At 44.5% G+C, this 25,881-nt stretch overlaps 1 protein-coding gene across 1 annotated transcript; it reads right to left on the reverse strand.

Moving 5' to 3' along the window:
* Positions 1-11,997: 11,997 nt before the first annotated feature.
* Positions 11,998-25,015, reverse strand: LOC148042459 (vomeronasal type-2 receptor 26-like). Its single transcript, XM_087702398.1, has 5 exons — positions 24,780-25,015; positions 24,045-24,333; positions 16,977-17,771; positions 12,957-13,169; positions 11,998-12,138 (listed from the first exon to the last, which is right to left on the reverse strand). The coding sequence occupies exons 1-5, from the start codon at positions 25,007-25,009 to the stop codon at positions 11,998-12,000; spliced, it is 1,668 nt and encodes a 555-aa protein (XP_087558524.1). The 5' UTR covers positions 25,010-25,015.
* Between the last annotated feature and the right edge of the window lie 866 nt (positions 25,016-25,881).

Genomic DNA, 25,881 nt, shown 5'->3' on the forward strand with positions numbered 1-25,881 from the left:
CCATGGACACAGGTGGGATTGAACCAAGGTTTGGACGGTCACTTCTCGGAAAGCCCGACAGAACCTGCCCATCCTACGGTCCACATTCAGGGCTCTGCTTCGTGACCCAGGCAAGGACACCAAAGGGGGCTCATTCTTAGCCTCCCATCCCTGAGCAGGGGGGTCCTCTGTGCTTTGCCTGCCACGGCTGGTTGCTGGCGGTTTCAGGCATACAGAATTTAGCGGAATAGCAGACTTAGAAGGGACCTTGGAGGTCTTCTAGTCCAGTGGTTCTCAACCTTCCCAATGCCGCGACCCTTTAATACAGTTGCACATGTCGTGGTGACCCCCAACCATAAAATTGGTGTCTCGGTTCCTAAGACCATCAAAACTACGTGCTTTCCGATGGTCTTAGGCAACCCCTGTGAAAGGGTCGTTCGACCCCCAAAGGGATCCCGACTCACAGGTTGAGAACCACTGTTCTAATCCAACCCCCTGCTTAGGCAGGACCCTGTGGATTCCCCACTGCTGAGTGCCACTCAACTGTCAACCTTCCCTTCTGTGCTGAAGGGGGGGGTTCCAAGGGAGGGAGGGGTCAAGGGTTGAGTCGAGGGAGAAGTGTTGTTTGACCTCCAGGTTACCTGGATACCTGGATTCTGTTGGAACTCTTTTCCGTTGATGGGTGGGGCCACGCAGGCTATAAAAGCTTGAGTGGATGAGAGAGAGAGAGAGAGACAGAAACAGAGAGAGACAGAGGAGAGACAGAGAGACAAAGAGAGAAAAGAGAAAGAGAAGAGAGAAAGAGAGAGAGAGAGATTGAGAGGTGAGCAGGACTTGGTTCTTTGTCTCTGGTATTTTGTTTTTCCTGATTGGGAATTTGATCTTGGGATGAATACCGTAGTTGTTGGGGAAGCAGCAACCATTGAAACCTGAAATTGACTCTTCTTCCTCCATCCCTTTTCTCTTTCAGACATGGATCCCAATGAACAGCTGCGGCCATCCAGCGACAGACCCCAGAATGTCCTTGGGGACCCCTTGAAGGTGACTTTGTTTGTCCTTGGGGTCTATGTATTTGTTGGCCTCTGCGTATTTCTCCACCTGTGCAAGTAAGTTGCTCCTGTTAAAGGGAGTATCGTCACCACAACCTGGGGAGCCCTGGGGCACTGAAAGCCCCCCAAAATGTTGGTGGAACTAATTGGCGAAAGTATAGAATCCCCCAGGGCTGGAAGGGGCCTTGGAGGTCCTCTAGTCCAACCCCCAATCTTGAAAATCTGGAGCCCCCATTAAGAATTATCTTTGTTATCATTGTTAAGAAAACAATGTACCAGTCAGTTATATTTGATTCTTTTCTTCTTCTTCAATCCCCAGAAAAAGGTGTCTGCAAGTGTCGCCAGAACAACGAAATGAAGATGTGGAGGCCGCCATAATCACGGTGGAACCGTACATACCGGAACCCTTCTACCCCAACATCCCCATCATTGATGGGCGAAGGATGTCGGACGTTCTGCCTTGCACGACAATGTGATGGTTGGTAAGTGAACTAATTTGGTTGCCAGGTTTTCTTTATGTTTCCATTTTAAAGGTATTCTGTTGTTATTGTTGTTGTCATTTAATTCTTAATGCCTTTTGTTGGTTTGCATTTCTTGCTTTGGGGGTTTGGGTGGGGGTGGTTGGACAATGGAAGCTAACAGGAAGGAAAACTAGGAGCCTTAAATTTGGTTGCTCTGTTTTGTATTGTTTTGTTTCTTGCTTACTATTTCATTATTCTTAAAATATTCAATCTGTGTTTCTTTTGCCTCAGGACAAATTGCAGCAACCATCACATTGTTGACCAGGGCTGAACGTCTGACCTCGTCTTCCATCAATCATGGTGATGTTGGGATCGATGGATTCCGGTATGGAGGTTCCACAGTGATGGAGGCCTCCTCCTCATCTTCAGCTGGAGGTTCTGGTGACACTTGCAACACCTTCAATGCAGAGGCCAAATCATACATGGACCCCAAGGATGACAAAATTCATTTTCCAGAGTCTCCGAGGAAGTTCTGAGGACTCTCACTGGATGGCCACACCAGTTCTGAAGGGACGGAAGGGGGGCAATATGGGGGCGATGGAGTGAGTGGTTTGGAGGACTTTTGAGACTTTTTTCGTACAGTGAACCGCTGTACATCTGTCGTACAAAAACATCAGATCGCTCGCTATTAGTGGATTGATCTGTGTTTTAAAATGTTCCTCCAGCTAGCTTCAGTACATGTGAATACGCATCGCTCATCTTCATGCGCGTTGCACAGCAGCCTCTATCACTCCACCCATACAGTGGCGCGCCATTGGCCTGTTTACAGTGTGCATGAATATATATTTTCCTCGAATCTTAATTTAGTTTCAAAGTTTTTGTCCTGAAATTCTTAGTTCCTGCATTGCGGTTTGTTCTTATGCCCTTTTTCTATTTCTTTTTGCGTCTTAAAATTCATTTGTAATTAAATCATTAAATGTTACTGTTTTTTTCGGGCATTTCATTTTCTTGCAATTGAATTTTTTTTCCAGTGGTCATTGCATTTAAGTGTCTTGAATAAATAAGATAATAATGAAATACATGTATCACAAAGTTTGGGAGTAAAGTGATGGGTGGCATCAGAATTTTTCACACAGTTGAGATATGGGAAAAAGACTTGGAATAAATTATTTGCATCGATATGTCCTGATGATAATTTTAAAGAAAACAAAAAATGTGTTTGCATAAATTGAAGAATGATTTCCCTGTGTTGTGATGGAGAGGTTATGTTGGGGGAGGGGGGGGGCGATGATAACGTCCTCAATGGCTCAAGGGGGCGATTCTTTCAAAAAGGTTAAGAGCCACTGATCTGGAGCATAAAAAAACACACCCTGTAATTGACTTAGTAATGGCCGAATCAGAAACATTCTAGCTGGCAGAACCCAACTTTCCTTCCCAATATAAACGGACCTTTTGTGCAGCACAAGATTCAAGGAGTCTTTCAAAGGAAGGTCAAACTGGCGTTGAACTAACACGCTCAACGCTCTTTTTCATGGCCAGAAAACCTACATTTAAGAGGAGCTTGTCAAGGGGCATAGAAAGCCCCAGGGAGGCTTCCATCCACCGACACCTTGGAAAAGCCAGGCGTTGTCTCCCCTCTGTCCCTCCAGCCAGAAGGACCTGGGAAGGGATGCATCCGGGGGGGGGGGATCAGTTGGACAAACTAACATGCCCCCTCCCCATTGACTGCCTCAACCACAACTGGCGATGAAGCGAAGACCTTTTCCGGATTGCTGGGGGTGGAGGTGCGGGGCCCTCACCCGTGCTCAGCAAAGCAAGTCCAGGGAAGTCCTTTGCGCTGGCCGGAAAAGGTCTTCACTCCCTCCCTCTTGCAACACGCCGAGATGCGAAAAACGCCGAGATCGGCGCACTTGGGGCTGCTGCGATGTCCAGGGAGGCTAAACCCAGGCTCCATTAGCCCCCAAAGCTCCCCTCTCCTGCTCGCTCCCCCCCAGCCCTCCTGCCCAGTCGAAAGAAGCGAGGGATTCTTCCACAGCCGAGGAAGGAACGAGAGTGGAGGACTCGCCCACCCCGCCAGGCTCCCCCAGGGCTCTGCGCCCCCCAGAAACAGCAGGGTCGAAGGAGGGTCCCTCCCTGTCCCTGGATCCTCTGGGGAAGGGCCGGGGACCGCACTGGACCTTGTTCCAGCTGCCGCTCCTCTCTCACCCTCCGGGAGCCAGGTAGGCTGCTATTTCCTTCACCACACAGTTGATCCTACCTTTGGGCTGCTGCTCCCTCCCACCCCACACCTGATTGTAAGTTCGACTACTGCTCTTCCCCCAACCCCACACCTAGTTGTGTAGTTGGGCTGCTGCACCATCCCATCCCACATGTGATCCTTCCGTTGGGGGAGGTGGGGGAAGCAGCAGCCCAACTCAGTATTGTGTGTGGGGTGGGGTAGACCATGAGCATAACTGACAGATTACATTTGGGGTAGAGGAGGAAGTAGCCCAACTGAAGGATCACATGTGGGGTGGGATGGTGCAGCAGCCCAACTACACGATCAGGTGTGGAGTTGGGGGAAGAGCAGTAGTCGACCTTACAATCAGGTGTGGGCTGGGGGGCAGCAGCAACCCAACAGTGGGATCAACTGTGGGGTGAAGGGAACAGAAGCCCAAGTCCAGTATTATGTGTGTGTTGGGTGGGGGAACCACAGCCCAACTACAGAATCAGGCATAGGTGAGGTGCGGCAGGAGTACAACTGAGGGATGACGTGGGAGGTTTGGGGAGCAGCAGCCCAAGTGCAGAATTATTTGTGGTGTGGCGGAAACAGGCGGAATGGGTTTCAGGTTTATTGGGATTTATATGCCGCCCTTTTCCCTGAGGGGACTCAGGAATGGGACTGTTCTCCTCCTACCCTTCGCCACCCCTTTTTTGCCTTCAGGTTTCCACCCCCAGCCATTAACCTCCACCCTCTTGCCTCCTCTGTTAGGACCCAAGCTGATCGTTCCGGCCAATGGGACCCTGCCTCTTCAGTCCCAGGCTCTTTCTCACTGGGCTTTTGGGAGAAACACTGTTCACCCTGGGCTTTTGGGCTCAGGTGACAGTTCACCTACAGCCAATCAGAAGAAGGGAAGGGAGAAAGAGAGAGGGAGGGAGAAAGTGTTCCTGTGGAGTTTCCTCTCTGGGGGTTTGTTTCTCTGCCCAGTTGCCTTGGGTCCTTTGCACACACACCCCCAAATACACAATGGCCACAGGAAAGTTAAAATCATGACTTTCTACTTGTCACAATTCCTCAGACTCCTTCTCTTACTTTTACGCCAAAGCTCTTAATATTATAATTACTTTATTCATATAATCTAACTACATTGTAAAACTCAGTCATATACCCTAACATAGAGAGATTCCTTTCTGGCAGTGTTAATCTTTTGTTATTCCTGATTGGTCTATGAACAGCACAAAAGGTGTGAGGATTGCTCTGGTAGTTTGAGTTGTTTGCCAATTCCTGGAGGGAATGGGGATGGCATTTGAAAGGACCCATGAAGCACATGCTTTCGCAGAGGCACATGGGCCACAAATGCCCAACAACCAAATGCTCAGAAGGAAAACACCTTTACAGCAGCACAACACATATACATATTCCAATGGAACAAATTCCTATAACATAACCAGTTTCTACTTCATGTGATAATACTCACTACTTTCTATTTATTACCATTTCCTTCATTTCTCTCCCTTTTTCTCAAATTAAAAATGCACTCAGGTGTAAAGGAGGGAGGGAAGAAGAACAGCTTCAAAAAATAAAACAAGCAATCCAGAAAGAGGCACTTTGAGTCAACACTCCAACATATCAGATTCCATTCAGATGGAAGCAAATTCTCCAAAGGCAGCTATCAGAGGCAAACAAACAGCGACATAGGAAGGAGCACAAAAGGGAGAGAAATGAAGGAAATGGTCGTTGGTTGAACTGCAACCTGTGAATCAGGCAACCCCGGGATGGGTCTGAACCCCAGGTCATGGATGGAAGGGATGCCAGTGGGTACCTGCCCTCCCTCAGCAGATGGCACCATGGCAGATAACTGGGCAGTAGCCAACCCAGGGATTGACCCCCTCCCCCCACAGAGTCCAGTCTCACCTGCAACGCCCCAACAGGTTCTCACCCCACCTTCCTACAGAGAAAGGTTCTCAACAATGGAAGAAGGGATCACCAAGGGGGAAGCTACAGGATGGATAGCGGAACGATGTGATGAGGCGGTTCCGAAGTTTAGAGATGTAACTAGGTTTCTTTCCTCGTGGGGGCCAATGAAATGCCACTATTGCTGTCACACAATAAAAGGGCAGGAATAGTCTTTAGGACGCTTGTAGAGTGCTCATGGGAGTGCCCCCCCCCCCAAAAGAGCAAAAATGGCCAATATTTTTCTCAAAAAAGGGGCATTCATAGCCTTTAGGAGGATTATAGTACTGGGGACTGGGGGGGGCAAAATTGAGCAAAAACCAGTCTGTTTTTCACTCATTTAAGCCCTCCCCAGCCCCCAGGAGCTCTCTAGATGCTTCCTACAGGCTCTGCACAGCCATTTTGGTGAAGGGGGCGAGGTTTTGGGAGGCAAAAAATGCTGAATTCAGTGTATAAGATGCACCCAGATTTTCAGCCTGTTTTTTGAGGAAAAAAGGTGTTTCTTATACTCCGAAAAATACAGTACATTAAACTTTTCCATCACTGGCCTCTGCCTGCAATATCCAAAATGGCCACGAGGTAGCAGGCTGTTATTGGTCCCGCAATTTTCCATGGAGTTTTTTGGGAAAGCAATTATTTTTATTACTTATTCTTATTCATATTATATTTTGAGATGACTGCTGTCAGTCTGCACTACTCAAAATGGCCACGAGATGGCAACCCAAACAAAAAACGTATGCCAGGAGAAGATTCAGGGTCCAATTTTGTGGTTAAAAATGGTGCTAGTTGCTGTTTTTAAAATTAAGATGCATAATCTTGATCAAAGGAAAACAAGGAAGTCCATTTGCCTCTTGAAAAAGCACCTTTGGGACATTTTCCATTGAGGTTTTTTTTCATATTTGTACCCAGTTGATTGCTCATTGGTTGCAATAGGAATTGATTGACAAACATGAATTGATCAGCTGGCTTGTTGCCTGAACCTTAAATTCTGGGGTGAGAGTGACTGTAGTCATCCAGATGTTTTTTAATGCCTAAGGATAGAATAGACTAGAGTAGACTAGAATGGAGTGGAGTGGAGCAGAATAGCAATAGCACTTAGAGGCAGCCTATTGTTCCCAACAATCTGGGTCTTCATTTTACCCACCTCGGAAGGACGGAAGGCTGAGTCAACCTTGAGCCTGGTGAGATTCGAACTGCCAAATCGCAGTCAGCTGGCAGTCAGCAGAAGGAAACTGCAGGACTGCATTCTAGTCACTGTGCCACCATCGCTGAGTAGAGTGTAGAATAGAGTGGAATAGAGTAGAGTAGAGTAGAGTAGAGTAGAGTAGAGTAGAGTAGAGTAGAGTAGAGTAGAGTAGAGTAGAGTAGAGTAGAGTGGAGTAGAACAGAACAGAACAGAATAAATAGAATGGCACCAAACTCTATAGCTCTGGGTGACCTTCCCCTGCAGTCTCTGGAGACAAGAGACCATGTTGAAGGACAGCAGAAGGTCAATATCCTTGTTATTCAAGCTTTTTCTTTTCGGTTGAAGCTTAGCTTCTCTCCTTTTGAATCATGAAAGCACCTGGATATTCCACTTTGTGACAGTTGTTATATACCGTATTTTTCGGACTATAAGATGCACATTTCCCCCCTTAAAGGAGGTGAAAATTTGGGTGCGTCTTATACACTGAATGTAGCCCCACCCACCCACTGGTCCCAACCCTTTGGCTTCTGCCTCCCAGCAATTTACCTCTTTGCAGCAAATGGGGGCTTGTGGGGGCTTCAATAGGCTATAGCAATTCCTGCAGCCTGAAAAGCTGATGATCGGAAGAAATGGAAAGTGAAATTTGCTGTTTCAAATTGCTGGGAGGCAGATTTTTTTTTTCTTGCGCTAATCAGGCTGTTTGCTGCAAGGAGGCAAGTCAACAACTATAAATGCCTATAGAATGTTCAAATCATTAGACTTATTTTTTAAAGACTGCTTTATTATTCTAGACAGTTTAACAAAATGAAGAAGCTTTTTAAAAGAAATGCTTGATCTGAAGAGGCCCCGTGCTGTTGTTTTAAAAAGCGCTATTCTTTTAAATAGCAGAGAATAACTATACTTCCAGAAAGCACATCAATTTTAACAGCATCTTGTACAAGTATAGACTGAAATATAACTCTACAAACAGTGTATATTGTCTGTACTGTTTGTTGCAAGGAGGCAAATTGCTGGGAGGCAGAGGCAGATATTTTTCCCTTGTTTTCCTCCCCAAAAGCTAGGTGCGTCTTACACTTCAGAGTGTCTTATACTCTGAAAAATGTGGTATTGTACTGTGTTTCCCCCAAAAGAAGACAGGGTCTTGTTTTCTTTTAACCCCTGAAATAAGTGCTTGGCCTTATTTTCGGGGAGGTCCTATTATTTTTGAGGTACAGAAGGTGTATAGTGTATAGTTGTCAGTTGAAGTTTTCATTCTGGTCCTCTGTTGGAGTGGGAAAATGCTCTCTCCTGATTGGTTGTTCGGGTGATCAGTTTCCTTTAAAAGGAGCTGTGACAACCAGGGAGTTGATACCTCGCAGGCAGTATTGAATAAAGGGCTGTTAGAATTCACTTTGGCCTCGCCTCCAATCTTCGCCCAGAACATAACAGGAGTCCTTTGAGTTCTTCTAATTCTTTTTTAGAAACAGGAAGGGGATTGATTGGTTCACCCCATGAATTTTGGACCTCCTGCTCCTGGTTCTGGTGCTGCTGGTATCCCAGCCAGTGTCTGGGAAGCTGAGAATGAAGTACCTGCTGAGCAGTGACATGCGGTGAGGTTTATGGCTGGTGAGGCACAGACACAGTGGTGGATTTCAAATTTTTTTAGACTTGTGGACTTCATTTCCCAGAATTCCACAGCCAGGCATGCTCAGTTCCAATTTAAAGCGACAGCATTTGTTTTTCTCCTTTGTGAAAAAGTTTCCTTCATTCTTTTTCTTCTCCCTCCCCCTCCTTCTTCCCTCCCTCCCTCCCCCTCTCTCAAACAGACACATGCACACAGAGAAGTTGGATTGGACTATCTCTCATACCCCCTTCCCTCTCTCACTCTCTCTCTCTCAAAAAACACAAACACAGAAGTTGGATTGGATACATTTTCCAATGGCTTGAAACCAACTCCTCTGCCATACCAGCCCCCCATTCCCCTGCTGCCTTCCGATCCGAGCCTTTGATTGCAGGCAGAGTCACGTTGCCTTTTCAAACTTGTAATCAGTGAAGCTGGGTTTATATAGTTTTATCCAGCTGTGTGTGTGTGTCTGTGTGTCTGTGTTTGAAAAGGCAATGTGGCTCTGCCTGCAATCAAACTACACTTGGGGAGGGATCTACACTTGAGGATGAAGTTTGAATTTCTCCCCCTCCCTCCGACCCACACGTACCTTTTCCAGCTGTTTCAGAGAGGATTTCAATTCCTCTCTTGCCCGTCATCATGAAAAGAAAAAAATGGAAAAGGAAAAAAGCTGAGCTAGCTCACCCATCACCGTGGATGACTCTGTTTAACTGTTTAAAAAAGCCTCTAAAAAGCGCCCTCTACAGGAGGAGGCATGAGAATGACATGCCTCACCAACATCAGGAATTTTTAGGCTTTTAACCCTTGCTTAACTCTGCTTGAGTGGTCATAAAACGCCTAAAGTCAGACTAGATGAGGCATGTCATTCTCCTGCTTCCTCCTGTAGAGGACGCTTTTATAGAGGCTTTTTTAAACAGTTAAGCAGAGTCATCCACAGTGACTCTGGTAGCAACTAGCTTAGCCTGACCTCAGCTCTTGCCTTTTTCCTTTTACATTTTTTTTTCTTTTCATGATGACAGTGGTGAGGCTCTGCCTCCCCTGCCTGCACGTCCCTGCTGCTGAGCATGGAGCACCAGGATAGAAACAATCCATGGAGCTTTTCCAGGCCAGGAGACTGTCTCATTGGGAGAATCCTCAGCTTCACCAGAAGATTGCATACAACAAGGACTTCCAACCAGGCTCCTCCTGGTCCGTTTCATTCTAAGTCATTCCCTGTGCTGGAGTTTCCTTTCCTCTGTTTGCATTCCTCTTAAAACTTTCCTTCTTTTCTCTTTTACTCCACTTACTCCTATATGAAAGGACCTGTCTCTAATTTCCTGCATGGTCTGGATTTCCAAAGCTTCTCTCTTTTCCTCTTATTTTGTGGAAGTCGCTGAAATCCCAAAATGGGACGGAATAAAAACTGTAACAACTCCAGATTATTTTCCTTCTTTCCATTCAAACTTAACTTCATCACTTGAATGCTAACTTTTGTTTAAAGTAGTGATTGAAACAGTTGCCCAGGCCAGTTCCATATATTTATAATTGCTGATAGATATTACAATTCTTGATGATTGTAGAAACAACTGATTTTTTTTTTAGAATTGGTAAATGTTTCTCACAGTAAAAGAATCCTCATACTTTTATGATAGGTCTGTTTTAATGATTAAATTATTTTGAATCCCTTTTAGTAGCCAGGTAAAAAATAGTACTTTTGCAAATAATGGTGTGTTTGTGACTCTTAATAGCTCATGTTTTTACATTTGTTCTGGCTGTGAGCTGCTCCTTTGTGTTCAGGTCTGGCCTCAGAAGGATAATGTAGCACTTGGGGATGAAGATGCAGACCAGCAGACCAGCACTGGAGGCCAGGATGGAGAAGACCTGAACAGCCACCATGTATTTCCCTTTGGTGCTCAGGTAGGTGGGCACAAAAGTCACCCAGACGCTGCAGAAGACCAGCATGCTGAAGGTGATCAGCTTGGCTTCGTTGAAGGCCCCAGGCAGATTCCTGGCCAGGAAAGCCACCGTGAAGCAGATGGCAGCCAGGAAGCCCATGTAGCTGAGGGTGACGTAGAACATGACAACGGCCCCTTCGTTGCATTGCAGGATGATCTCTCCAGGCTGGGAGTGGAGGTCAGAGTCAGGGAATGGGGGAGAAACTCCCAGCCAGATGGAGCAGATGATAATTTGGACTGCAGAAGAAGACAGGATGATGGAGTTGGCCAAGCTCTTCCCCAGCCATCTCTTCACTCGGTTTCCTGGTTTTGTGGCCAGGAAAGCCAGCACCACCATGATGGTTTTGGCCAAGAGAGAAGAAACGGCAACTGAGAAGATGATGCTGAAGACCGTTTGTCGGAGAAGGCAGGTGACTTTCCTTGGTTGACCAATGAAGAGAGAAGGAGACAAGAAGCAAAGCAGGAGGGAGACCAGGAGGATGTAAGAGAGGTCCCGATTGTTGGCTTTGACAATGGGAGTTTCTCCATATTTAATGAAGATAATTAAAAGAAGGACTGTAGTTAGGAACAAGAGCAGGGCAAAAGAGACCAGGATGATGCCCAGGTGTTCTTCATAAGACAGGAAGGCTATAACTTTGGGGATACATTGGACTCTGGCCTCATTTGGATATTTGTCATCTGGACACTTGGTGCATTTTTCTGCATCTGAGAAACCAAAAATCAATTTTCTTTAATATTTCGTTCCTTTTAGTTTTCATTAAAAATAGCATAAGAAGGATGTAATTTTTTTTAAAGTAGCTAGGTATATGAAGTTGAGGAAAGTCCGAGGGTGTTAATTATTTCTAGTGTAATGTGTAATCTAATTCATAGGAAGCTACATTATTACAGGTTAATAATGAATCACATAATCTTTTTATACAAATATTTAGAATCCTGCCACATGGCAATTAATATACTGGACTTAGAGGATACCTACAGTATCTTGTAACATCTGGAAGCTATATGGAATTCAGGAGAAATTTCCTAACAGTGACAACAATTAACCAGTGGAACAGCTGGCCTCCAGAAGTTGTGGGTGGTTCAACATTGGATGTTTTTAAGAAGAGACTGGACAGTCACTTGTCTGAAATGGTATCAGGTCTCCTGCTTGAGCAGGGAGTAGCACTAGAAGACCTCCAAGGTCCTACATGACTAGCAGAATATTTGTGCAATGAGTTGCCCCCATAACTATCCACAGCACCACAATATGGACCAGTGATACCTTCTCAGTGATCCTCAAGGGGAGGATCCAAATATACAGTGAATTGCAAGGTCTTTCAGATGGTGGACTTAAAACAATTCATCAAGTTTCAAAGAACTCAGATCTTCCTAGAAAGGTGAACTTAGCAGCACATATCCAGACTAGAAAACAGGAGAGATGTTTCCTCTGCTATTAGTAAAGCTTGCCCAGTCTGCCACCCCCTCCTCCCATCTCCTCCCAGCCCCTCCTTCAAAGGCTTTTTGATTTACTTCCTTTTAGATAAGAAATTGTGCATGTTAAAAATTAAAAAACGGTGAGCTTCTTATCTTTTAACTTGCACTTTCATGAAAAGGTTCTGGATGGATCCAGTTCCACAAAGCCTCCCATTTTCCTCAGTGTGTCCCACCTTCCTGAGTGGAGAAGGTCCCCTCCGGACAAGGAACGCAGTCATAGCAGCAAACTGGCTCTCCTTCTCGAGCCCTCTTGACAAATCCAGGATGACAACTTTCCGCACAGTTGGACTGAGGCAGGGACTGAGCAGAAAAATGAAGAATGCCAAAGAAAATGTGTTAGTAGTCAACATTCACGGAAAATAGAGATAGACCCGGACATTAGCCAAATAGCCTCTGGTCTTCATGTAAGTAAATATGAAATACCTGACTACTACTAAGAAGATGCAGGAGGTATAACTAACTACTGGCAGATTCTTCATTTAGTTCCTCCCTTTCGCTTTTGGCTTTTAACATTACAATAAAAGACTTTTCCACTTAATAAACTCAGCACAGATGGAATTGAAAAAAGATTTACATATGATGATATATTAAAACTGAGAATAAAATTTATTGCAAAAGATTTAGGAAATTTCTATTCCATTAGATTTTTTAATAAAGAATAAAACTGTGATGAAGAAAGAAACCTCTGACCAGTAAGATCTTGAAAGATTTCCATAAAACATTGCAAAGCCCCTCCACTCACTGTAGGTCCCATCTGTTGAAGAACTACAATCAGATAACACCAACTGGCATGGGATGCCAACCACCCGAGGTGGCGCAGTGGTTAAATGCAGCACTGCAGGCTACTTCAGCTGACTGCAGTTCAGCTGTTCAAATCCCACTAGGCTCAAGGTTGACTCAGCCTTCCATCCTTCCGAGGTGGGTAAAATGAGGACCCGGATTGTTGGGGGCAATATGCTGACTCTGTAAACCGCTTAGAGAGGGCTGAAAGCCCTATGAAGCGGTATATAAGTCTAACTATTGCTATTGCTATTACCCTGGAGACTCTCGGCTTTGCCCACTTGAAATGGGACCTCAGGCTTTGGAAAACAGAGAAAATACACCAAAATTTATCTCACCTTATTGAGCAACTTTAGCCCTGAAAGAGCATCTTGGTTGATAGAAAGTCTCTGTCTTATAAAATACGCGAGAGTCTTTTCAACAACATCCTTTTTGGGGAGAACCAAGTAGCCTGAAATGCCCAGATCTGCTTTTATCTCTCCATTTTGGTCCAAGTACAGTTTAATGTCAGAAATATTCCAAAATTCATTCTTCTCCAGAAAGGGATGAAACTAGAATGGGAACATCCAAGAATTTGAAAAGCAGAAAACTTTGTTTCTTATCCCAGATTGAATCTTTCTTCTACAATTGTCTAATCTCCAAATAAGGTTAAATAGGATACAAATACTGCCATTATCTTCATAAGTGAATGAAAAAGTTTGAGAAAAATTTGTCAATCATTTAGTGACAAAATATAAAGAAAATATAATCGACACAATTGGTCAATTATAGGGAACATTCTAGAGCAAATGGCAAATAAAATGAACAGAGAAAAAAAAAGATGATCCATAAACTCTTTGAAAACAAGAGGTTTCCCAGAAAGCATGGGTTGATCAAGAAGAAAGTTGTCAGGCTAATCTTCTCCCTGGTCATCCTGATGGAAAACATCTCTAAATGTGCTAATTCTACTTGATTGTAATACGACAATTAAATTTTTTTTTTGCAGATCTGAAAGAAAAAATCTCCCACCAACTCTTTTCTCAGTCTGAAAAGTTAGTGAGGATCCTGAGTTTATTTCTCTCCCATTATGCAGCTGCAGGATTCTCCCCTCTTATCTGATCCTTCCCTAAGCAGCCTCTCTTCCCCTCATCCCAAAAATCATTCTCACGCAGAGCTGGTTGCAAGAGTGTGTGCGTGTGTGTGTGTGTGTGTGTGTGTGTGTGTGTGTGTGTAAAATGGGTGGTTTCATCCAAAGGAGTTTTTGTTTCAGGTGGATCTCCTAGCTTTGGAAGGAGGAAAGGAAGGGGTAGAAAGAGAGAAAAAGAGAGAGACGAAAGAAAAGGAAAAAGGAAAAAGGAAAAGAAAGGAAAGGAGAGAAAGAGGGAGTTATGGAAGGAAGAGAAAGAAAGAAAGAGAGGGAGGGAGGGAGGAGGAAGTGAATGAGATATAGTTGGATGGATGGGTCAATAGATACATGGAGGGAGGGAGGGAGGGAAAGAGAGAAAATGAGAGGAAGGAAGGACACAGAAGCTTCAGAAGACTCTTTCAAACAGCACAACAATGTTTGAAAGGGCTGGAAGGGAGCTTGGAGGTCATTTTCTAGTCCAACCCCTGCTCTAGTAGGTCAGAAGGGACCTTGGAAGCCATCTAGTCCAACCCCCTGCTCCAGCTGGAGACCTTATATCCTCTGGATTATTTTGGTGCCTCTAACAGAGAGGAAAATTGCCAGAAAAGGGAAGGAGTTTACTAGGACAAGGCTGTCATGCAGAGGAAGGTGGTGACAGTTCTTGACTTATGACAATTGAGCCCAACATTTTGGTTGCTAAGCAAGAGTGTTGTTAAGTGAGCTTTGCCACATTTTACTCAATTCATGACATCTCCTGGCTCTAACAGTCATGTGCAGGCTAGGGAAGAACATCTGAAGGCCTGCATAATGTTCTAATGTGCAGAAGGGATAGTTAAATGTGTGCCAGAAAGTGAACTCTGGGTGTGTTTTTCCAAACGCAATAAGTGAGGTTGAATGTGTATAGTGTTAGAAGAGCTCTGTGTTTGTGTGTGTGTGTGTACATACATGTACAGTGTATAAAGTAGATAATGTATCTTTCTGTGTGCCTATATACACACTATACCTTGTAATATGTATGTACACATATGCCATATATACATAGGATTAAATTGTGTATTTTGGATGTTCATTAGTAGTAAATAAATAGACAGGGAAATTGTATCTTGTTGACGCAAGGAGAGGCGTGAGTGATGTCAAGTTGACGTGAGTGATGTCAAGTTGGCTACACCCACCCAATCACATGACCACCAAGCCACACCCACCCAGTCACATGACCACCAAGCCACACCCACCCAGTCACATGACTACCAAGCCATGACCACCAAGCTACACCCACCCAGTCACATGTCCACCAAGCCATGCTCACAGAACCAGTAGTAAAAAGATTTGAATCCCACCACTGGATAGAACCCTCTTCCAATAACTGACTCCTGTTACACATGAGTGTAAGATCTGCTCACTCTTATTCCAGAGTGTCAGACATGGAAAAAGTGAATTCAGTTACAAGAGAGGAGATTTTAACTGAATGAGAGAAAAAATATGATAAAAGGATGAGCTGTTTTAGAGCTGAGCCAGTAAAGCAGAGAAGTTCAGTCTCCTCTTCATGGATCATCTGAGAACAAAGACTGAGCAGCCATCAGTCAGAGAAGCTTGAACTGGGATTCCTGCAGAGAGGAGGGTTGGGCTAGATTGTCTCAGGGTTTGCTCCAAATTTATAAAGGTTGTCATGCCAAAACATGTACCATATTTTTTGGAGTATAAGATGCATCGGAGTCTAAGACGCACAAAGGTTTTGAAGAGACAATTTTTTTTCAAAAAAGTAGGTAGGTAGATAGAGGGAGAGAAAGAGAGAGAAATACAGTAGGTAGGGAGGAGAGAGAGAGAGTAGTTAGGTAGGGAGGTAGGGAGGTAGATAAAGGGAGAGAGAGAGAGAGAGAGAGAGAGAGAGAGAGAGAGAGACAGAGAGATAGAGAAATACAGTAGGTAGGTAGAGAGATACAAAAACAAAAAGAAAAACAAAAAGAAATAGAGAGAGAAATACAGTAGGGAGGGAGGGAGAAAGAGAGAGTAGGTAGGGAGGTAGATGTTTCCAGGTGTATTTATTCATGTGCTGGAGAAGGAAGTCGCTGACAATCTACAGCACTTAAGACTTTGTTTCTGCTGGCACAGCCCTTGATCAATGTAATTCTCATCAACCAGCTTAAGAGCTTTCCAAGAGGGGGAAAAAAATTTTTTTACACTCTGCAAATCTCCCCAAAACAGCCCGTTTTTGTGAAAACGCCTGCCCCTTTTAAAAAATGTTATGACTAGCTTTCGGGGGGCTTGCAGAGTGCTCCTAGTTAGGGGGTGGAATGAGCAAAAAATGGCCTGTTTTTCCCAGAAACAATCCTGTTTTTTGTCAAAAAAAAATTGTATGCATAGCCTTATGGAGGCTTATAGAGTGCTGCTGGGAGATGGGGGGGGGGGCAAAAATGGTCCATTTTTTGCTCATTACTGCCCTGCCCAGGCACAGGAGCTCTCTGAAAACCTCCATAAGGGTATGCACGGCCATTTTGGTGAAGGGGGCAGAGCTTCAGGAGGCAAAAAATGCTGTATTGGATGTATAAGATGCACCCACTTTTTCAGCCACTTTTTTGAGGGAAAAGGCTGCGTCTTATATTCTGAAAAATACGGTGACTCTTGTGCTGTTGTTGCTCTCGCGCCACCTAGTGGCCGGGGGCAGATAAGCCTAACTCTAAGGTCTGAAGCCAGACTCCATTTTCTGTCAGCCTTTGGAGAAGACGGAGGCAGCCGTTGTGACCGAGACCCCTGGTCATCCGGAGACAGCCTCCGTCCCTCACACGGAGCATCGCTGGAGAGGTTCCAGCTGCTTCTTTGCTGGCTGTTAGTTAATGCTGCCTATCTCGTCTTTCTAGTTGATTTCCATTCTTTGCATCTCCTCAGTTTCACCTGCCCTCTTCTCCCAATAAAGCATCCAGATTCACACCAGGCTCCCTTTCATTGGAGGAGAATATGGGGGCTTAGCTGCCTGTCCAGCTGCACACAGACCCACCTGCAATGGGGACGGAAGGAAGGGGGAATTCCACCAGGCTAATCACAAACCCACAAATAAGGGGATTTATTTTGAAAAGAATAAAGCATTTTTCAATTAGCAGTGCTAAATATAAAAATGCCATGGTATCTACTCTTTGGAACAATTAATTCCCTGAGTAATTAAATTGGCCAGATCTGTCGAGATTGTTCCCCTCCTTCTCCTCTGGATCCCTTCTCCAAAGGATCTAAGATTAATGGATCCATATCGGGATCCCCTTACCTGCCATGGCTGCAGCCTTTGAGACCCCAAGATCTTTTCTCCCTCCTTCCTTCCCCTCCTCGATCTGGAGGAATATGCAGCATTCAGGGCCTGGGCCAGAGTCTTCACGAGACTGTAAGGTTGGTAGTCATTTGGGATCCCTTTTCTGTCCCTTTTCCTCTGGGTCTCCAGTGGGGCTTTCTGGGTGCATCTTCTGCGGCCTTTGACAGAAAAGACGTTCTTTGAAAGAGAACAATGAAAATAATGATCTTGAAACTTTTCTTCCACAACGAAAAAGGGTTCAAAAGCAGAATCTTTTGGCCTTCCTTTTCCCTGATAACCAAAGTTCCAAATACTATGGATGTATCTGAGAAGTCTGAGCTTGTTTATTTTGTACCCTGTAAAACTTGTGAGGATCCAGACTTTCCCCTCAATGGGTCCTGGCAGACGCCTAAGTGTTAAATGGAAAGGAAGAATTCTCTCCCAAATGGACTCATATTCCATGAAGTGAACAAAGACGTTGACTTGTCTCCACTTAGAGAGGGAATCCCTGAGGGCTGCTGTATGTCCAGTTGTTGAGAACAGTTGTGATATAACCACACAAATTCCATTCCTGACAAGCACAGGAGGAAAAGTCCTCATGAAATTCTCTCCCTTTTCTGTGTCTGAAGCAAAGAGGCCAATCAGGGTCCATCTGAAGTGGAGGAGCAGCTGGACAATTGCTGGGTAATGGAATCCTTCTTTGGGGAGAATGTGGTGATAAAAGGGGAATCGACTTTTATCACTCAGAGCCTCTGAAGCTTCTAAATAATTGATCTGGAAAAGGAATTGAAAGTATTAGAGCCGTGATGGGGAACCTGTGACATGCAGAGTGTCCTCTCCCAGCATGCCAGCCACCCCAGCCCAGCTCCACTAGCATCCACATGCAGGCGCACCTCCTGCCGCCCAGCTGGTTTTCGGGCCTTTGTGGGGGGCCAGGGCGGGGGACGCATGAGTATGCGGTGAGTGTGTGTTTGTGTGTGTGTCTGTCTGTATGTGTGTATGTGTGTGCTCACATTGCGCAGGAAACTCCGGTGGGCTAGAATGAATGGTCTGGGCCTCCAGTGCTTTCTCGCTCAGTAGGAGGCTTCCTTCAGCCTTAAAACAGTTGCAGGGGTTTTATTTTTTATTTTTTGCTTCGAGGTTGGTACAAGAGGCTTTCCAGGGCCAAAATGGGGTGCAGAAAGCGCAGGGTTTTTTCCCCCATTTTGGCCCTGGAAAGCCTCTTGCACCAACCTGGGAGCAAAGAAAAAACCCTGCAACTGTTTGAAGGCTGAAGGAAGCCTCCAACTGAGCAAGGAAGCACTGGGGAGGGGGGCATCCACACTCACTTCCAGCCCACCAGAGTTTTCTGCCCCAGTGCAGAAATGAGAGCCTGTCCTGTGGAGCCCACTGCCGCTTGGGCGAGAAGGACAACGACACGAAGAAGAAGAGGAGGAGAATGGCGAGGATTTGCAGGAGCCGGCAGGGAGCAGGTCAGGTGGGGCTGGCTGGCTGGGGAGGGGGCAATCATGGTGCTTAGGTGGCAGCAGCCTCCATGCCCCAACTGTGCCAGGGAGGAAATGAGGGGCCCTGCTTGAATGGGGATGAAAGTACAAACACACCCTGCCTCCCTGCTCAGCTGTCGCCCACACCTTTGGCAGGAGTTTGGGTGCCCTGGCTGAAGCACACTTTCTCTCTCTCTCTCTCTCTCTCTCTCTCTCTCTCTCTCTCTCACACACACACACACACACACACACACACACACACACAAAGACACACACATACACACACACACACACGGATTGCTCTCTTATCCTCCCTGTCTCTGTTCTTAAATGCTAAAGCTGTTGTACATAAAAAACAGCTCTCATCAACTACCAGAGCCATCATTTTGACACTTTTGCTGTACTGTCGTCTGTCCCCATGAAATGCAGGCATGGAATAAACTGAGCCTGGTTTGTTCTCAGTCTTTTCAGTGGCCACAAACTACTAGCAAAAGTGCCATTTGATCACAAGGCAAGGAATATTTCCCCTTTTGCATTGGAGCATCCCAGTCGGGACAGGAAAGACAAAGAAAAATAAGGAAAGAGGGGAAGAGAGCAAAGAAGCAAAAAGAAGGAAAAAGGGGAAGAAAGAATGAGGAGGGAAAGAAAAAGAAGGGAAGGAAGGAGATTATAAGGAGAGAGAGTGAAGGTGTGAGGTAAATCCTGCTTTAGCACTTGATCTCCAGCAGCCCTGCTGCCTTTTACCATCCCCTTGTCCCCTCCTCCTGACCTCTCCTGGTGGTCTCCCATCCTATCATTGAGGATGCTTGGTTACAAAGCTAGGTCTCATAAGGAGAGAGGGTCCCTCTCTCCCACAAACTTTGCCCTCCTGCACACACCATTGGCAACCAAGGAGAGTGAGCACAGCAGCGGTGAGAGCACGCCCACCATGGCCTCCAAAGTCAACCACAATGGGGCCCTCATTGAAATTGAGTTTGACACCCCTGGACTAACAGATGACCTGAGTGCTGCATGTGTTGCTCTCAAACTTCCAAAGTCTGAGTCAAGGTTAGAAAAATTATCAGTGTGCATTCAACAGCAAAGGTCACATTAATCAAAAGCACGTCAAATGCAAACTTTTACCTTTCAATAAAAAGGTGTTTGTATCATTGAAAGTGCTGTTATTGTGGGGGGGTTTTCAGAGAAAAGACATTAATCACCTATGAGTTGTTTTTCTAAACTAAAATCTCATTATTCATGTTAAATTGTCGTGTTGGCAATCCGAGATAAGCAAGTGGGTTTTGGGTTGCGGTTTGGGCATTCGGTCTCTAAAAGGTTTGCCATCACTGGATTAGAGCATACACAGAGTGTAACCTAATTCAGCTTTTGTTAAATTGCTGGTGAGAGATGCTCCATTGTAACCTCAGGTGCCAACTGCATGGATAAAACTTCTAGGCCAGCGATGGCAAACCTTTTTTGGGCTCACGTGCCATAAGTGGGGGAGCTCAGGGGGTTCATGCGTGGGCGTGCCGCACCCCATAATGCAATGTGTGGCACACACACCCAGCATGCATGCGTGCATAACAGGCACCACCCCCCTTTTTTGCATGCTTTTTTTACCCTCCCAGGCGCCAGAGGTTTTATGGGAGCCTGGGGAGGGCGAAAAGAGCCCCCCCGCCTCCCCGGAGGCCCTCCGGAGGCTTTTAAAAAGGCTGAACTCTGCGCATGCGCTCTTGCCAGCTAACAGGGCAACACTTTGCGTGCCCTGACAAATGGCTCCGTGTGCCACCTGTGTCACGTGTGCCATGGGTTCGCCATCCTGGTTATAGGCGAATTGCCAAGCTTAGCCTAGCAAAGTAACGTCTTGTGAAAAGTAAAATGTGGATTCTGCCAAGGAGCCTTGCGTGTAACTTAAAATGTAAGTTCTGCATTCCCTAACAAAGCTCTGAGTTATACGCCAGAAAATGTATTTCTTTTCCCTTCTAAAGTCCATTGTTTTCAGAGCACTGAGAAAAAGCTCATGAAATTCACATGATATCAATATATGTTTCTATAGCAATGACGTTCTGTGCAAGCTGTGTGAGCTGTAAGATGTTTGGAAAAGTTTTTCTCTCTCTGCCTGCTCTTTTAAGGTGGGAGACCAAAAGGTCGTCCAGTCTTTTGCTTTCTGCAGAAATAAAAGCTCATAATCCGTAGCCTCATCTTCAGAGTTTCACTGGACTTATCAGATTCTGAGCTGCATTCAAAAACCTTCCACAATGAAGAATGCTGTGTTATATTTGGGGTCAGATCAAGTCCACAATATTAGATTTTAATAAATCCAATCTTGTTCTAAAGAAAGCATTATAATAATTTGTTAATTAGACATTGTTTAAAATATTAAAAACAGAATATTAGCAAGATTGTATAATAAAAGCGGAAAATAATAAACAAATTAAAAAACTATAAACAATGTAAATCATATTACTGTATCTCACCCCTACAATTTATTTCAATTAGATTAACATGTGCAAATGCCAACTGAAGTATTCTATTCCAATAAACGGCCTACTATAATTTTGCGGGTTGCTGCATCTTTTAATGCTTCTATGGCCCAGATTCTTTGTGGAGGAATCTTTTTAGCTTCTTCTCCAATTGTACAAGAAACATGGAGACGTCAGTTCCTAATACAGTTTGTCAGTTGTATAATACAAGATTGGTTCTAACAGCCACAATTTTCTGAGTCTGTCAGTTTCCATGGATTAAATTTTATGCCAATACCCATATTTTCTGATTTTAGGCAAAGCAGAAATTGTGAAAATTCCCAAATCAGCTCTGAGGGGCAGCAGCTACAGTCCTTTTGTCCACCCCAAGATAATCCTCAGCGGCTGGGATTCACTTGGTTCTGCTGGTGGTTTCTCCCTGAAGCCCCAAACATCAGATTGATGTAAGAACATGGGGGAAACCTTGGCCTCACATACTTCCATAATTGGGGCTGAGGAAGCTGGAGAGCTATGAGGTTTTCTTTTAAGCACCACTTTCACTCCTGTCTTTGATCTAACTGAGCTCCTTTGATGATGAGGGAGCCAAGATTCAGTCTCAGAGAAAACTACCCCAGGTAAGGAAAGGTCTTACTTGCTCTATTGGCTGACCATCTATGGCTATGGTGTCATTTCCCAAAGACCATAACTTTTGAGTTTGATTTATTAAGTATCAGATAATTATTATGAGAAAAGAACCCAAGTCTTCCTCACAGGTTATATAATCCAATGTGTAAGTATGATAATATCACAGAGTAAATCAGCATATTCCAATAGGTATTTAGCATGCTAAACATATGTACCTATAACAGAAGTTATAACAAAATAAAAGGGTTGGAAAGGACCTTTGAGTTCTTCTGGTCCAACCTTCTGCTCAAGAAGGAGACCCTATACCAGGGGTCCTCAAACTATGACCTGAAGGCCAGATATAGCCCACTGAAGCCATTAATTCGGCCCACATGGGATCACGAGGCTACCCCTCCCGAATCACCCCGCCCACCCTCCAGCCCCCACCCACCAGCTGAGCGCAGGCCTTCCCTTTGCAAGACTGAAGCTGTAAAGCAAGACCAAAGTTTTTGGCTGGCAGAGTGTTTCTGGGGACTGGGGAAGCCAAAAGCGGGATGCACAGAGGCCTCAGGAGGGGGAAATGGCTCCCTCTGCCTCAGCTTCTTAGCTCGGGCTGAGTGGAAGGCAGAGCCATGTCATCTGTCACGCGCGGCCTTGCCCGTTGCTCTTCTGGGTTTCTGGTGCGCATGTGTGTGCAACAATCAGCTGGCCTCTGTGTGTACAGTAGTGCCAGGAAGGGGAAGAGCTGGTCTTCCGGTTTCTGCGAGTGCATGCGCACCAGCCAGCTGATTGTCATGTGGGTGCATACCAGAAACAGTAAGAGGAGCTGCCTGGTGCACATGTATGCACTGGCATGTACACTGTGCAACTCCTCTTCCAGATTGCGTCCCTGACAAGAGCACTTCTTGCTCAAAAGGTTCTCCATCCATGCACTATTCCAAGGGTGGTTTTTCCATGACATTATAAAGCAGTACCAATACTTCACGTGATTTGGATTCTCTCCTTCTGTTGATGCAGCCTAGGATTGCAATGGCTTTTTTTGGCTGCTGCCACACATTGTTGGCTAACATTTGAGAGATTGTCCTCTAAGATTCCAAGATCCCTCTCACAGTTCCTCCTATTGACTCAGGTTTCACCTAATTTGTTCCTGTACATTTGGTTTTTCTAGACTCAGTGTAAGATTTTACTTTTCTCTACATTGGATTCTTTTGCTAGATAGGCCCAGGGTTCAAGTCTTTCTAGATCCATCTGGATCTTCAGCTTATCTTCTGGGGTGTTAGCTATTCCTGCCAGTTTAGTGTCATATGTAAATTTGATGAGTTCCCCATCTATCCCTCATCCAAATGGTTGATGGAGATGTTGAAGAGTACTGGGCCTAAAATAGAACCTTGGGGTGCCCCACTGCTTCTTTCCCCCCATGCAGATGTAGTTCCATTGAGGACCACAGGCTGAGTCCATCTGGGGGTGATGCTGTCTATCCCATATATTTTTAGCTTTCAAAGAAGTAGATGGTCGTTTACTTTGTCAAAGCCTTTCTAAAATCCAAGTACTGTATACTATGTGCACTGCATTTCGCTGGTCCACTAATGTAGTAATTTTTGTCAAAGAATGACAAAATAATAACATTTATTTATGATCTGTGTTTGGATCCTTCATTTGTTGAAGTAAGTTGTCAATATCTAGACTGATTAACAAGGGTTCAAATATGCATCCTTCCCTTCCACCTTGGCAAGTATCAATCCTTCTTCTCATGGCTCCATTGAACCCAAACCTCCTTCTTAAACAAGGAACTGGAGAAAGAGCTTGGATCAGGGCCAAAAGGCTGAGTTCCATTTTGAGGGCAATCAATTTCCTATATAATATTTCTCTGTTAATTATGACAAATGCACTAACATCTAGAAAGCCAGCAAACTGTGTTTTAGTTTGCTGATATAGATAAGAGATTTTAAGACAAATTGTTAGCAATATTAGATTATTGACATGCAATATTTATTATAAACTCTATATAGCTATTCACTACCTTAAACCTTCTGGTTCTTCTGCAAGGAATACATTTTTCTCAAGTTTAACTAAGAGGATCCAGGCATAAAGTTTAGCCACAATATCTCCTAGTCAGTTTGGCCTATAATTACTAGACTTCTTTTTATTCCACTTTTTAATCAGATAAAATGCTACTATTGCGGACTTCAATCTGACTGGATATTGTAGACATTTTTTATATGTGAAAATGAAGATGCCAATAGAGACCCCAACAACCAGGGATATTTTTTGATCAATCAAATAGTTGGTAGAATGTCTTTTCCAGGGAATGAATTGCTTGCATTTCAGGCCTTTTATGATTAATCTCAACATGAACATAAAGGGGTAAAATATTGACATTTTTGCTAATATGGAGAAAAGCAGCTCTTGGATTCCATGGAGAAGACATGATTGCATCTATTGCTCAGCCACCACCACCCACCTCTCACTTTACCAGATGGAGAAAAACCCACGCAAACCTGTGGGATTTTGTAGGTGCCTCCTAATGTTGATGCCTGGACGGAGATTTCCCTGGTAGCTGCATCAAGAAGAGCCAGAAGGTTCTCCTTCCTTCCACAGCCGTAGTTGGGGACATTGGCTTCTCCAGTGGAGAGAATGTCCAGCAAGGCATCTGAAGTGCGGAAAGTGCTCCAATAGTTGGCATGGAGGTTGTAGCCCAGTGTGAGATTGTGCAGGAGCTGGGAATTCTTGTTGACCGTTTGGATGTTGAGAATGTACATTAAGGCATCTGGAAAACCATAAACATCCCTATTGTAAAAAATTTTTTTATTATAATGGGCAGCAACAAATACTTTTTAAAAATATATAAGCCTCCAAAAGCCTACTGAACCTTAAGCCAACATTGATCCAAAAGCAATGATCAGTTATACAAATATGGGAATTGGCTGAGGTACGACAACTACGACTGGTTCCACCACTACTTTAAATAAAATTCATGATTCAAGTGATAAATTAAGGATTGAACTGAGAGAGGAAAATAATCTGCAGCCCTTTCAGCTTTTTTTTCAGGCCTATTTTTCGATTTGAGTTTCTTTCACAAAATCAGACAAAAGAGAGAAGCCATGGAAATCAAAATCATTGAGGAAATTAGACATAATCCCCAATATAGAAATAAATGAAAAATAAAAACAGAAAAGAAGGAGAGTGTTAGAATGGAGGGAGTGCAACTCTATCACCCTCCGTGAATGACTTACGGATCACGAAAAACAAACTGAAGAGAAGGAGCCACGTTGAAAAGCAAGTTTGTATGAAATCTTTCCTCTCCAGTGGTGACTATACCGATGAGATGGTCTCCTGGGCTGTAAAAGCTCTGTGGTCGTTTTCCATCCTGGTGCTCCAAACTCTGCGGGCATTTTATTCTCAGCTTCCCAGAGACTGGATGGAACAAAAGCAGCATCAGAAGCAGAAGCAGGAGGTCCATCATTCATGGGGCGAATCAATCAATCCCCTTCCTGTTTCTAAAGAAGAATGAGAAGAATTCAAAGGAGTCTCACAAGGTGGAATATGATCCAGTGTCTTTCCTGATTCAAACACAGAGAAACACTCAGCTTCATCTGGAAAGGAGAGAGATGGACATTCAAGAGCACAGACCCTGCCTGTCCCAAAACTCCATATTTCTCTGCCCAATGATTCCCCTGGAGGATTTGGCCAAAGAGCAGAGCTGAAACTTTTATCATAATTCTCCCTCTCAGGAGGGATCCCTGGATAATTCAACCAGTTCTTGGACTCAAAGGTTGTTGGGAAATTCTCTGGAGGGAAATGAAAGGGAAATAATCCCTATGTGATTCATAATAACAGGGGCAGATATCGAATTAAAGCCATCATCTAGAATTGAGAGATTTGGGGTCTCCATGCTTGAAACTGACCCCAGAGGGAATACACATCACCTGTGACTTAAGAAACAAATACATCTGAGATTTGTTGGCATAGTAATAAAAGACAAAACTCCAGGGACCAGTTAATGGCAGAACATAACACAGAACTGAAATAGTTGGCAGCTGAGTTGGAACCAAAATGTTCTTTATTTTGAAAGCTAATGCTCAAGGGCACCACACAAAAGGGCTGATACTATAGTATGGCCTGTCTCCCAGAACAAAATCAACTTTATTGAAAAACTAGTTACCAGAATTTTGTAGAGTTAAAAAAAATGAGAGAGAGGGAGGGGGGAGAGAGAGAGGTTAGAAGAAACAAAACCAGGTCTGCCTCTCACCCCATGGAATGAACACAGGAAGGAAGGAAGGAGAGGGGGAGGGGGAGAAAAGTTAAAAGAAATGAGTGAAAAGATGTCAAAATCAA

Source organism: Thamnophis sirtalis, unplaced genomic scaffold (assembly GCF_051295495.1).
Source record: "Thamnophis sirtalis isolate CommonGarterSnake01/CBP01778 unplaced genomic scaffold, rThaSir2_p1.2 scaffold_15, whole genome shotgun sequence".
Lineage (NCBI taxonomy): Eukaryota > Metazoa > Chordata > Lepidosauria > Squamata > Natricidae > Thamnophis > Thamnophis sirtalis.